General features: G+C 37.1%; 1 protein-coding gene across 1 annotated transcript in view; it reads left to right on the forward strand.

The window, feature by feature from the left end:
* The window catches only part of LOC124780415 (protein furry), a 1,170,709-nt gene that overhangs the window by 76,482 nt on the left and 1,078,906 nt on the right, over positions 1-15,321 (forward strand). The window contains exons 16-18 of the mRNA XM_047253778.1: positions 2,445-2,751; positions 4,865-5,051; positions 11,738-11,914. Coding sequence (XP_047109734.1) covers positions 2,445-2,751; positions 4,865-5,051; positions 11,738-11,914 — 671 coding nt within the window. The remainder of the gene's footprint in view (positions 1-2,444; positions 2,752-4,864; positions 5,052-11,737; positions 11,915-15,321) is intronic.

Consider the following 15,321-nt stretch of genomic DNA (forward strand, 5'->3'; position numbering starts at 1 on the left):
GCAGGAAAAGATTGAACAAAGTTTTAGAGTTCTTGAGACTTGTAAAGTTTTTATGATAGGGAACAGTCACCTAAGTTCCAATGTTAAGTGCAATTTCAGCTGACTAAGACAGTCAAAGCTACACTCTCCGAAGACCAGTTTGGATTCCGGAAAGATAGAGGAACCAGAGAAGCAATATTTGCTCTAAAACTAATAATAGAGAAACGACTAGATAAGAACCTGAAAACATACATAGCTTTCGTAGATGTAGAGAAAGCCTTTGATAATGTTAAATGGGATAAGATGTTTGAGGCGTTCAAAAAAGTAGAAATAGACCATAAAGATAGAAAAATGATATGGAACCTGTACAAAAACGAGACAGCAATTATCCGTGGCCGGACAAAACAAGAAGAGGTGCAGATATGGAAAGGTGTCCGACAAGGCTGCGCACTATCCCCTGTTATCTTTAACGTATACATTGAAGAGGCGCTGAAAAAAGTAAGGGAAAATTCACAGAAAGGGGTAGTAATTCATGGCCAACGAATAGATATGATAAGATATGCCGATGATATAGCTGTCCTGGCTGAAAGTGAAGAAGATCTTGTAGTCCTACTGAATAGAATGGATAAAGTTATGGGTGAAGACTATAATATGAGAATTAATAAAGCAAAAACAAAAGTAATGGCATGCGACAAAGAAGATGAAGTGAAAGTCCAAGTTCATGTAGGCAATGAACTGCTTGAACAAGTTGATAAATTTACTTATCTGGGCAGTAATATTACCAGGGATGGAAGGAGCAAGGCAGAAGTGAGAAGTAGAATAGCTCAAGCAAGGGCTGCTTTTAACAAGAAGAAAAACGTATTAACATCTAAGAGCATCAGCCTTGAAATCAGGAAAAGATTTTTGAAATCATATGTGTGGAGTGTGGCATGCTATGGGTGTGAAACATGGACTCTCGGGACAGAGGAACAGCAGAAGCTAAATTCTTTTGAAATGTGGTGCTATAGAAGCATGCTCAAAATAAAATGGATCGACAAGGTCACAAACGAAGTGGTTCTGGAAAGAGCAGGTGAGAAGAGAAGCTTCTGGAGTTTCATTGTTAAAAGAAGAGTGCAATTTACAGGCCATCTATTAAGACATAAAGGACTCCTGAACACAATCATAGAGGGATATGTCGAGGGAAAAAGACCAAGAGGAAGACCACGACTGAGGTACATGGATCAAATCGTGAAAGATGTGGGATGTAACACCTATAAAGAAATGAAGAGAGAAGCTGAAAGACGCACAGAATGGAGACAAGCTGCCATTGTAGCTGTTGCAAACCAATCCTTGGATTGACCACTACAGAAGAAGAAGAAGAAGACAGTTTGTAACCTAGCAATGAAATGTTATCATCTGATGAAATTTGTAAACTAGGAAATGATGAATTGCCTTGAAGCCAGTCACTTAGAAGCTGTAGACTGTAAAAAAGAAATTTTAGACCAAATTATGGTTGATAGAGATTAGAGCTTTTCAATTCCACCATACCTTTTTAACCTGAATGTAAAAGTATTTTTTTAATGTCCTACATATGGAAAGTTAGGGCATAAGCATATTCAGGGTGGTCAGAAGTGGTCTGAAAAGCTTGTAAGGGCCTTGCAGGGTAGTTTGTGCAGAGAAGTAATTGTTAAGAAACTAATTCAATATGAAGCACCATTTCCAAATTAGTTAGCATTGAAGTTAGCCAATCAGGCCACTGTGCACACAAATTCAAGTGACCTGCCAGAGATTGTATTGTGAAACATGTTCTTTGTTTGATTTCAAAAAGAACTGAACAAGAGAGCGATACAAAAATTGGACGTAGGGCAGTAGTAGGGATCAAACCTGAGCTAAAGACTAAATGGTCTCGTACAGTATCATCTACAACAACTGACACTAATTGTATCTGGCTGGCTGCTTGAACTTGCATATTGATTGGCCTGATTGGTTAAATTAAATACTAATTAATTCAGAAATGGCACAATATATTAATTTTTTTCTAAAGAGCTATTTCTCAGCTGAACCTACCCTGCAGCAAAGCTTTTCTGACTGTTATTGACCACCCTGAATATCAGTGTCCTAAACATCTGTCACACTGTTCGATAAACATTGGAACTTGACATACTTTCATGTTTCATGTAGGTCGTGTTCGATATTTTTCATTTTTGAGATACATCTATTTACATTTTAAATGCATTATGACATTGAGATTTGATACATTTTTATTCATGTAACGGTACACATTTAATTATAAAGTGCTTCTTTTATCGAGTTCTCGTTACACTAAACATATTTCCCACTAAATAGTGAATTTTAGTGCATAAGACTATCCTGTTCTCAATTACTGTTAACAGAGAAAATATGCTTCTAGGTATGTCACTGTATTATAAAGTATGTTGTGTATAATTTGAGGAAATCCTAGTAACCCTTTGTGCTCTTTTCCACAGAAGGCAGAACCTGTATCAAATGTTTTCCACATGGTAGAGGGCTTTGCATTGGTGATGCTGTGCAATTGTCGTTTATACCCAAGACGCTTGGCAGTACATATACTGAAAGAAGTGAAAGCATTACTGAAGTGCCTTGGTTGTGCAGATGATGACCAGCCTGTGATAGATGTTATTGATCAATGCTGCCCACAGGTTCTGGAAAAATGTTTAAGTATGCTACCTCCTGCAGAAAAGGCAGCAGCGCTCTCAATATCAAATATTGATTTACAGTGGATAGCAGATCGTAATTCTTGTGCATGGACAGCAGGTTAGTGCTAATGTGTATAGTAATGGCACTCTCAATTTGATTACATTGATTGACATTTGTTGACAGATCACAATACTTATGCATGGAAGTTAGTAATAATGTATATAATATAACTTCATAACATCAGAGTATTAGCTTTTCTGCCATATATAGTGACTTACCAGTCCTTGAGATTTTGATTTGTTTTGCATGTCAACATAAGAATAAGTTTTGTCACAATCTAAAATATGGCACACAATGACACTTTCCACAGATAATGAATTTTGCCAGTGTCAGCTACTCATCATTCAATTGTATTTAAACATGGATGATTTGTTAAGCAGGGAATAACAGTGTTACAGTCACTAAATGGTTCTTTAATTTATATATCCAGTTAGCAGAATATGGGCATGTTAGTGCTTGGATTCGACAGTTTCAATGCAGTATCTTTCATGAAAGAGTGAATGTTGCCACACTCCGTATTTGAGGCTTAGATATTTAGTGTTTATTCTGCTAGAAACAAGTGTTACAATGAAAATTGACATAGTATCGATTTTGTGCTTTGTGAATACATGTAATTTTCAAAAGAAGAACTGAAAGATTTGACTTTAATTATGTGAACCATACTGTACATCTTGTGTTTTTATTTTCATTGGTTTCAGCTACCTTCGACTTTTGTTTTCTGTATTCTAGACTTAAAATCATTTTAGGGCACCATAGCATTCAATAATTTGCAAAGAATGATCAATAATTTATCTCCTTAACAATATTAGAGAAAGAAAGTTGCTACTCACCCTATAGCGGAGATGCTGAGTTGCAAATAGGCACAACAAAAATATTCACGCAGTTATATAGCTTTCGACAATTAAGACCTTTGTCAACAATACACACACACACACAAACACACACACACACACACACACACACACACACACACACACACACACACACGACTGCAGTCTCAGGCAACTGAAACCACACTGTGAGCAGCAGCACAGTGGGAGTGGTGACTGGGGCTGGGGGTAAGTAGGAGGATGGGGTGGGGAGGGGGAGAGACAGTATGGTGGGGGTGGTGAACAGTGAAGTGCTGCCATTTAGATGGAGGGCAGGAGAGAGGGGGGAAGGGGGAAGTAGCGGAAAGGAGAGAAATAAAAAGACTGGGTGTGGCGGTGAAATGACAGCTGTGTAGTGCTGGAATGAGAACAGGGAGGAGGCTGGATGGGTGAGGACAGTGACTAACTAACTTAGTTACTCACTGTCCTCACATGTTGACAAAGGCCTTAATGGCCGAAAGCTGTAATTGTGTGAATCTTTTTGTTGTGCCTATCAGTGACTCAGCATTGCTGCTATATGCTGAGTAGCAACTTTTCTTCTCTAATATTGTTACATTCCATCCTGGATTTTCCATTGTTTGGTTTATCTCCTTAAATTGTTGCAACCATTTGAAGATGAGCGTGTGTTTGAAACCAGAAATGGCAAGGAACTATAAATGATTTAATTATTTCAGTAATTGGTAGGTAATTTAATACATATGAAACAGAAATATATTGTCATGTTTTTATACAAAAACCCATACAGTAGATATGAAACTGTACTGTGTTAAGTTATTGGTAGCAGTCTAACAACCCAGATTTTATACTATAATCATCATTTTTACATTCTGAACTTATAACAGATACTGTAAAACACACACACACACACACACACACACACACACACACACACGGACTCTTAAGAGCCCAATTACAAGAAATGCAATGTACTTATAGTGTCATCAAACAAACAGAAAGAAATTAGTAGTCCTCTGTAGTATGTCAAAAACTTGTGCATGCAGAAATGTTCCTGAAGGCAAAATGCCACATACCTTAAAAAGAGAAAGTACACATTTATTTTTTATGGAGAACTCTGAAGAAGACACTTTCAACGTAACTAAAATAGAAACAGAAATGTAATTTGCACATTCTAAATAATAATAATTTATGTGGTTGTGTGTCCAACAGCATTGTTTCTATCTATACATATATCTTAATTTTGTGAATTTACCTGTACTCCTGGAATATGTAGGAGTTAAGCTGATCCAGAATTACAGTTGCAAAATAATTTTGATATGACTAATGTGTATGTTTTACAACAGGTTTACAGGATGAAAATAACATTAAGGCATCCTCTTTAAATTTAAATGGTGCTGATCCATGGGCTACATGCTTATTTGGGTTCATGGAAAGAGGGCGTGTACTTACTACATGTCCAACAGCAGTAATGCATTCATGGCCATTTGTGTTTGGAAGAGTCAATACACTTTTCACAGTTATAGACCCAACGTAAGTACGGTGTGTGTGTGTGTGTGTGTGTGTGTGTGTGTGTGTGTGTAAGTACTTTGCATTCTACTTACACAATGAATTTAGTTCCAATATGATGGATGTAGTGGAATTAAGGGAAAGGCTTAAACTAATCATAAATCAGGTTCTGGAGAAGTATGTGCTGGGTAAGCAGATTAAGAACAGAAAAGACCCACTGAGGTATAACAACTAAATTTGTGAAATGCTGAGGACTATGTAAATATTGATGGGCAAAAATTAGTATAAATTTGTGTGTCTATAAAAATACTTATGCGTGAAACTTCAGTGACTTCCATCATCATACCTTATTGAAAGATCTTGGTGAGAATCTTAGAAAATTCTGGTCCTAAGTAAAATCCCTAAGTGGATTGAAGACTTACTGTCAGTCACTCATCAACCAGCCTGGTGTAGAAGGCAGCAAAATGAAAACTGAAGTTTTAAATTTCATATTTAAGGAACCATACACAAGAAGGATTATATAGACATATTGTTGTTTGACTGTCAAACAGACTCCCATATGGAGAGGCTAATAATGAGTATTCCTGGTATAGTGAAGCAACTGAAAGAGTTGAAAGCAAATACGTCATTAGGTCCAGATGGAAACCAAATTTGATTTTACAGGGAGTACTCTGTGGCATTGACCCCTTACTTAGCCTGCATTTATTGCAAGTCCCTCGCCCAGCAAAAAGTCCCAAGTAGCTGAAAGAAAGCGCATGTGACTCATGTATATAGTAATAAATAAATAAATAAAAAAATAGTTAACACAGGTGATTAGGAAAACTTATTGTGTAATGTTCGAATACAGTATTAGTGACATGCTGCTTAAAACAGTCACGTTGATTACACATTAAGTGCCACATCAGTCATTGGTGACTGACAATCAGCTTTCTGTTTAGGCCACATCAGTAAACTTTCCATGTAGGCCATGTCAGCTATCAGTGACTGACGGTGTAAAATACATGAGACTGCAGCGTGAGTTGAGTTTGTGTGTTGTGTGTGTGTGTGTGTGTGTGTGTGTGTGTGTGTGTGTGTGTGTGTGTGTGTGTGATCATCTATTTTTGATTAAGGCCGTACTGGCTAAAAGCTTTGTGACAGTTATTTTGTTGTGCATGTCTGCAACTCAGCATTTGCACTATATGGTGAGCAGCAACTTTCCTTTTCACAATGTTGTTGAAAAATACATTGTTTTAAATTATATTGTGTTAAGTAATTACTTAAAATGTATTTAACATTTACTTAATATTTTTATTAGATGATTATATCATTAATGTCAGTAAAAGTAATTGATTTCGTGACCAAAAAGTTTCAATGAATTTATTGAAACATGATAAACATAAAAAGGTTCACAGGTACCATAAAATATGGTAAGTTCCTTAGTAAATTTTATGGCCATTTGTTTTTAAAATTGTTTCACATTTTCTTCGTAGCATAGTTTACAATATCTTGGATCTCAGCAGTTTGTGAGGTGGATGGGTAATTTCTTCTTGAATGCGGTGATACTGGTAACCTTCTTGGTGATATTTTTATATAAAATGTGAACATTCAGAATCAGGGTCTTGAGTAAAAGCTCAAAGGCTAACTTTCTATACCATTTAATAGATCTGTGTAGTGGATTACTGTCGACATTCACTTAGTCAGATAAGTCGACAGCTGTCTTTCCTCTGTTATAGTTGATTACAATTTGTGCTTTCATGTTGGGTTCCCATCAGATGTTAAAGTTTACCATTTCTGATGAGTGCTTTGTTGACAGAAGTAATATGTCATGATTATCTTTCCATTTTAAAATGGTTATTTGGTTATTCCTTTCTTATTCTCCTTTGCAGTAACATATTTTACTTTTTTGGTTCTACTTTTTGTGGAGTTCCCCATTGATTTGAATGTAATGTTCTTAGTAAATGAATAATTTTATTGATTCATTTGCCCACCATTTCTGTAGTTGGTATACAGCATGTGTCCCTCACAGAGTAAACTTTTATAAAGAGAGATTACAATTTCAGTGGTATAGTATTTTCATTATCCAAAGTTTTCCGAGTATATACATGAATGGCACACATGTAACCAGAGCCGCAGCACAACACAAATATTAAAATATTTTCATTCCATGTTTGTGGCATTTTTGTTTTAAATCTTGTCCAAATATAGTGTGAACATGAAATGGAATCAGAGCTGCATCGGTATGTATATCTTCTGATGAAATGTATTATGTTTTAAAATTTATATCCAAAGTGTTTATAAGTCGTCGTATTTTGGACAAATTTTTGGAACCGTTAGTCTTTTTGCTATTTGCAAAATGTATCTCTCCCAGTAATATTTCACATAGGTTTCTGTACATGATTTTTTTTTCAGAATTCTTTGCATATGTACAGGAGCATGGGCTGATATAACTGTAAGGATGGTAATCTGATTATCCCATCCATAGAATTAGCCCAAAAAATTATTTTATTTCATTTTTGTTTTTCACTGTCCATTTTCCCAAGTGCTGGGAGCATCCACCTCCTCATTACTGCAATGCATGTAAGTTTGTTTGTTAAGCAATTTCTTCAAACAGTTTTTCCAGAACATTTAGTTCATCGCTGGTTTGTATTGCTGCATTTGATATTATATTCAAATTTTTAATTTTAATCCCAGAGCAGGTAAAAAGTATGAACTTTGATTGATCACCTCTTGGATCATGCTGTTCTTCAATATTCACCTCCTCTTCCCCTGCCAACGAGAACACAACCCTCAGCAACATTTTTTGGCACAAATAATTTCACTACCATCTCTTGTACTGTCATTTTCATGTTTATGTATTTAAATAAAGACAGATGGTTGTCTACATCAGACCAAGGACTTCCGAGAACTGACTGAGTATAAATGTCAAACAGTTCCACAGTGTTCTACTGTAATGTCGTAATGTACACAGATCTCAGGCAACAAGCTAATTTCTATGAAATCCTATCTAGTGGGCTAAATGATAACCATGACAAAACAGACTTGCCACGCAACACATTGAATGAATGTCAATAAGCATTTCATTTTAAATCTAATTATCTTCTACCATGATAAGAAACATAGGCCCTAATATATTTACACACCTGCATTGAGTAAGTGTTGATATTGGAGGTCAGCTTGGCATTGCTGTACCACAGTACCATTGGACTAATATGAGTTTTCTCATGGCTTCATGTAGCAGTCAACATGTTAAATGTCTTGGCATAACTTTGCAAAGTGATATGAAATTGAATGAGCATGAATGGTTGGTAGCAGAAAAGGTGAATGGTCAACTTCAATTTATTGGGAGAATATTAGGAAAGTATAGCTCATCTATAAAGATGAGCATGAATAAAACACTAGTGTGATCCATTCGTGAATACTACTCAAGTGTTTGGGACGACCACCAAGTTGGACTCCATGCAGATATTATGGAGACACTTTGATAGCTCAAATGGAAATCTCTGGAGGGAAGACGATGTTCTTTTTGTGAAATGCTATTTAGAAAATTTAGAGAACTGGCATTTGCACTGACAGCAGAACATTTCTACTCCCACCGTTGTGTGTCTTTCGTAAGGACCATGAAGACAAGACAAGACAAGACAGGTTAAGGGCTTGTGCAAAGGCATACAGTCAGTCATTTTTACCCATGCTCCATTTGCAGAACAGGAAAGGGTATGACTAGTAGTGGTACAAGACAACTTCCACCATTCACTATATGGTGGCAAAAAACTTAGCACTAATTATGGGATAGAGGTATCTTGGGAACAGAAATTTCTGCTCTGGTAATTAAGATTATGGAAATAGAACAGTACTTAAATGGAGGCAACAAGAGCACTTTTCATGTACACAGTGAGAGGTTAAAACTGTTGACAAAATAATTACATTGGAAAAGAACAAACAAACAAATATGGGAAAATGAAATAACAATATAAAGAATACACTAGGAGTAAGTGGAGGAGGAAGAAATACTGGCACTACACCTGTGAGAAGCAGTCTAACTAGTGGATTGATCTGATCTATAATGATAAGTGATCTCAAATGGGACGGGTGGGAAGGACATGAAAGAAGAAAGGGGAAAGGAGTAGATGGAACAGGGTGATAGGAGGTAATAATGTGGTGACAGATGTGATTCCACAGAGGTGGATAAAAGCAATGTGAGGCAGAGTGTTGTTTCCCCTTCATGTGTTTGTAAGACGACTTGACTGTAACACCATGAGTAGGGAACACAGTGTGGAAGATCTGTCAGTCTAATGTGATCTGAGTTATTTTTTATCGTTGTTCTTCAGATATGGTTACCTTTTGTTTTGTTTTCATGGTCTGGCTACTCCGTACCATGGCAGTGCGTGAACTTATTCTTCTTGACTTCGTCTCCAGGCAGGGTAATGCTGTAAGAGTGTGTTTTTCCCTATTTTCAGCTACTGAATGATGAGCACATCTTCAGTGATAATCTGCTTAATTGCTTCAACTATTTACACCAGTGGTGAAAACAGATCCAGTTATCAATAACTCATAACTTCAAAAACATTATTCAATATGTCTGATCACATTAATCTCAACTTAAGTTCTAAGTAGATCAAACAATAGAAAATCCAGAAATCCAGGATGGAATGTAATGGTATTATGAAGAGGAAAGTGGCCACACACCCTATAGCAAAGATACTGAGTGGCAGATAGGCATAACGAAAAGATGTCACAAATAGAAGCATTCGGCCAGGAAGGCCTTTGTGAAAAATAGACTACAGACACAAACACACACTCATCCAAACACAACTCGCACACACAGAACTGCAGTCTGAGGCAACTGAGACCTCGATTGTTTTGATACTGCAATCATGTGTGTGTGAGTTCCATTTGCATGAGTGTGTGTTTGTGTGTGCATCTGTAGTCTACTTTTCACAAAGGCCTTACTGGCTGAAAGCTTTTATTTGTGACATCTTTTCGTTATGCCTATCTGCCACTCAACATCTTTGCTATATGGTGAGTGGCAACTTTTCTTATAATACAGTGCTTACTCAGGAAAACAGCTGGTGACAGGAGGGCATGGAGGCAGGATAGGTGGTGACCACTCATAAGACAGGAAAAAGGGATAAAGAGAGCTCATAATAAGAGCCCAAGATGAAATAGCGAGGTAAAAAAAAGTAGACTGAGGATCAAGTGACACAGAGGAGTATGATGAAACAAAGAGTATCATGAGGGAACTGGTGCTAGTGGAAACTGAGGATGCTGTCTGTCTGCAAAACTGTATTATCTCTCAGATTTCTAAATTAGAGGCTTCTGCATTGTCTGTGTCAGTAGTTTCTAGATTTCAGAGCGCGATGATAGATATTAATAATTTTGACTTGGTATTTCCCCTCCAACTGCAGCAGACTTCAGTGGGTGGTCTGGAAAGAGGGGCCATAAACTTGCTCATCAGTCACAGAATTGTGCTTGTTCAGTTAACAGCTTTCGGAGTTTACCATCTTACCTACAGGTCATCTGATGATGTACAGCATAGTAGTATACAAAACATCGGTTAGGAATAATCAGTGTGTGGAACCAAGGTACAGTACCCAGAAAATTTGAGTAAAGTTTGAAGTGAATGCAAGATGTCAAAACATACCTTTTATGATAATGAATCCATTTTGTCTCCTGTTCACTTGTCTTGTTTTGCTTGGATGAATGATGTACCATTTCCCCTACTATCTACATTTATTTCTCTCAGCTTTTTAGGTAATTTGGTTAATTACTAACATATGATTTAGCTCATTTGTGAAAATAGTTGTTTAACACAATGAGGTTACAAGTGGGCATACTTGAAATAATCCCATCTTGTTTAGTAGCTTGAATTTCATTTTTATAACTGTATAAAGCAATAGATTTTGCAATTTTGTGTGACTGTGAAGTTCATTTAATAATTTACTGCACAGCAAGAATTTGATATTATTGTGCAGAAAAAAAGTTTTAAAATGATCAGCGCCTTCTAAAATTTTTCTGTGATGTTTCTTTCATTAACTTGTAAAATAACTTTCATCATATTCTGACAATGGGAAGCCCTGGATGGAATAACAACAATATAGAAAGGATAGATTTATACTCACCACATAGACAGCACATTGGGTTAAAGACAGGCACAGTGAAAAAAACTGCTAAAGATTAAGCTGTTGGACTAATTCCTTCTTCTGAAATAGAAAACACACATACAGTCACAAAAGCACAACTCGCACACACAGGGCCACTGACTCCAGATGCTGGAGCCCGAGTCCAATAATAATACAATCAATTATCTTCAGAGCTGTTGAACCCGTGCACCAGAATCCTAGACAGGGGCTATTAGTAGGTGCTAGCACAGAGGTAAATATATCCTGATTTTTTTTTGACAAGGTATTATCATCCTTGCCACATCACTCTGAAAACTGTTGCTCAAAATTATCATCATTTACTTTCATAAACCACAAGTAAGATCTTCTTCATGAAAAAATTCAGAATGGACACTGAATACCACTAATGAATCGAAACTTGCATTCAAGATAGCTAAGATGTTGACCTGTCACCACATTCAAGGACACAAAATTTTGCCACTTGAGGAGTTATACTGTCAGCCTCATTGCTTTATTTGCAAATATTGCTTATCAACATTTTCAAAGTTAACTTTTGTCTCATTCTAATTTTGATTGCATGATTCTGTGTTGATGTACTCTATTTTGTTTTTATAGGCCTGTTAATGATAACCGAGCATCTCTACTTCGTGGATCGGCAACAGTAAAAAAACCTGTGAATGAAAGAGATATGTACATGCATTTATGGAAGAATTATGTGACATTTGCTTTCCGTGTTGTTCCTCCTGTGCCAAGTCCTATTGTCAGATGTGCATCTCCAGATCTAAGCCTGAGGTAAGTAAAATTCTCTGTATCTAGCCATGTTTTAATATTGCCATACATTGTAAAATGGAGGATGGCATAAATATGAGTATGAACTGTGGACGTTGCCATTGGTGGGGAGGCTTTTTTGCAGGCCTCGACGATACAGATAGCCATACTGTAGGTTCAACCACAATGGAGGATTCTCTGTTGAGAGGCCAGACAAACATGTGGTTCCTGAAGAGGGGTAGCAGCCTTTTCAGTAGTTGCAGGGGCAACAGTGTGGATGATTGACATCAACCAAAACGGCCTTGCTGTGGTGCTGCTGCTGCGAACAGCTGAAACCAAGGGAAAACTACAACTGTAATTTTTCCTGAGGGCTTGCAGATTTACTGTATGGTTAAAATGATGGCATTCTCTTGGGTAAAATATTCTGGAGGTGAAACAGTCCCCTATTTGGAGCTCCAGGCGGGGACTACTCGGGATGACATCATTATCAGGAGTGTCAGATCCCTTAATCGGGCAGGTAGGTTAGAAAATATAAAAAGGAAAATGGATAGGTTAACTTTAGATATAGTTGTGACTGTGAAGTTCATTGGCAGGAAGAACAAAGCTTCTGGTCTGGTGAATAAAGGGTCATAAATACAAAATCATATAATAGTAATGCAGAGGTGGGTTTAATAATGAATAAAAAAAAAAAAGGAACACTGTTAAGCTACTACAAACAGCATACTGAATGCATTATTGTAACCAAGATAGACACGAAGCCCATGCCTACCACAGTAGTACAAGTTTATATGCCAAATAGCTACGCAGATGATGAAGAGATTGAAGAAATGTTTGATGCGATAAAAGGCATTATTCAGATATTTAAGGGAGACAAAAATTTAGTAGTCATGGAGGATTCGAATACAATTGTAGGAAAAGGAAGAGAATGAAAAGTAGCTGCTGAATATGGACTGGGGTTAAAGAATGAAAGGGGAAGCCGCCTGGTGGAATTTTGCGCAGAGCATAACTTAATCATAGCTATCACTTGGTTTAAGAATCATGAAAGGAGGTTGTGTACATGGAAGAGACCTGGAAACAGTGGAAGTTTTCAGACAGATTATATAATGTTAAGAGAGAGATTTAGGAATCGGGTTTTAAATTGTAAGACATTTCCAAGGGCAGATGTGGACTCTGACCACAATTTATTGGTTATGAACTGTAGTTTAAAACAGAAGAAACCACAGAAAGGTGGGAATTTAAGGAGATGGGACCTGAATAAACTGAAAGAACCAGAAGTTGTAGAGAGTTTCAGAGAGAGCATTAGGGAACAACTGACCAGAACAGGGGAAAGAAATACAGTAGAAGAAGAATGGGAAGCTTTGAGAGATGAAATAGTCAAGGCAGCAGAGGATCGAGTAGGTAAAAAGACAAGGGCTAGTAAAAATCCTTAGGTAACAGTAGAGATATTGAATTTAATTAATGAAAGGAGAAAATGTAAAAATGCAAGCGAAAAGGAATACAAACATCTCAAAAATGAGATTGATAGGAAGTGCAAAATGGCTAAGCAGGGATAGCTAGAGGACAAATGTAAGGATGTAGAAGCATATATCAGTAGGGATAAGACAGATACTTCCTGCAGGAAAATTAAAGAGACCTTTGGAGAAAAGAGAACCACCTGTATGAATATCAAGAGCTCAGATGGAAAACCCGTTCTAAGAAAAGAAGGGAAAGCAGAAAGTTGGAAGGAGTGTATAGAGGGTCTAGACAAGGACTATGTACTTGAGGGCAATATTGCGAAAATGGAAGAGTACGTAAATGAAGATGAGAGGGGAGATATGATACTGCGTGAAGAATTTGACAGAGTACTGAAAGTCGAAACAAGGCCCCAAGAGTAGACAACATTCCATTAGAGCTACTGATAGCCTTGGGAGAGCCAGCCATGACAAAACTCTTCCGTCTGGTGAGCAAGATGTATGAGGTAGGTGAAATACCCTCATACTTCAAGAAGAATATAATAATTCCAATCCCAAAGAAAGCAGGTACTTACAGGTGTGAGAATTATCGAACTTTTAGTTTAATAAGTCATGGTTGCAAAATACTAACATGAATTCCTTACATACAAATGGAAAAAACTGGTAGAAGCTGACCTCGGGGAAGATCAGTTTGGATTCCGTAGTAATTCTGGAACACACAAGGCAATACTGATCCTATGACTTACCTTAGAAGATATGTTACAGATAGGCAAACCTACATTTCTAGTATTTGTAGATTTAGAGAAAGCTTTTGATAATGTTGATTGAAATACTCTCTTTCAAATTCTGAAGGTGGCAAGTGTAAAATATAGGGAGTGAAAGGCTACTTAAAATTTGTACAGAAACCAGATGGCAGTCATAAGAGTAGAGGGACGTGAAAGGGAAGCATTGGTTGAGAAGGGAGTAAGACAGGGTTGTAGCCTGTCCCTGACGTTATTCAGTCTGTGTATTGAGCAAGCAGCAAAGGAAACAAAAGTATAATTTGGAGTAGAAATTAAAAGCCACGGAGAAGAAATAAAAACTTTGATGTTTGCCAATGACATTGTAATTCTGTCAGAGACAGCAAAAGACCTGGAAGAGGAGCTGAATAGAATGGACAGTGTCTTGAAAGGAGGTTATAAGATGAACATCAACAAAAGCAAAAGAAGGATAATGGAATGTGGTCAAATTAAATCAGGTGATTCTGGGAATATTAGATTAGAAAATGAGACACTTAAAGTAGTTAATGAGTTTTGCTATTTGGGGAGTAAAATAACAGATGCTGGTAGAAGTAGAGTGGATATATAAAATGTAGACTGCCTATGGCAAGGAAAGCGTTTCTGAAGAATACAAATTTGTCAACACTGAGTATAGATTAAAGTGTCAGGGTGTCTTTTGTGAAAGTATTTTCATGGTGTGCCATGTACAGAAGTGAAACATGGATGATAAGCAGTTTGGACAAGAAGAGAATAGAAGATTTCGAAATTTGGTACTACAGAAAAATGCTGAAGTTTAGATAGGTAGATCACTTAACTAATGAGAAGTTACTGAATAGAATTGGGGAGAAGAGGAATTTGTGGCACAACTTGACTAGAAGAAGGGATCGGTTGGTAGGACACCTTCTGAGGCATCAAGGGATCACCAATTTAGTACTGGAGGGAAGTGCAAAGGGTAAGAATCAAAGAGGGAGACCAAGAGATGAATACAGTTACCAGATTCAGAAGGATGTAGGCTGCATTAGTTATTCGTAGATGAAGAGGCTTGCACAGGATAGAATAGCATGGAGAGCTGTATCAAAGCAGTCTCTGGACTGAAAACCATGAAAACAAGAGGGGAAATGGAAAAGTTCGCAAATACAGGGGATTATTTTTTTAAAAAAATACCTTGAGCATATGAATTCTCATTAGCAATGAAAAAAAATGTGGACTTAATGAGAATAAT

Source organism: Schistocerca piceifrons, chromosome 1, assembly GCF_021461385.2.
Source record: "Schistocerca piceifrons isolate TAMUIC-IGC-003096 chromosome 1, iqSchPice1.1, whole genome shotgun sequence".
Classification (NCBI taxonomy): Eukaryota; Metazoa; Arthropoda; class Insecta; order Orthoptera; family Acrididae; genus Schistocerca; species Schistocerca piceifrons.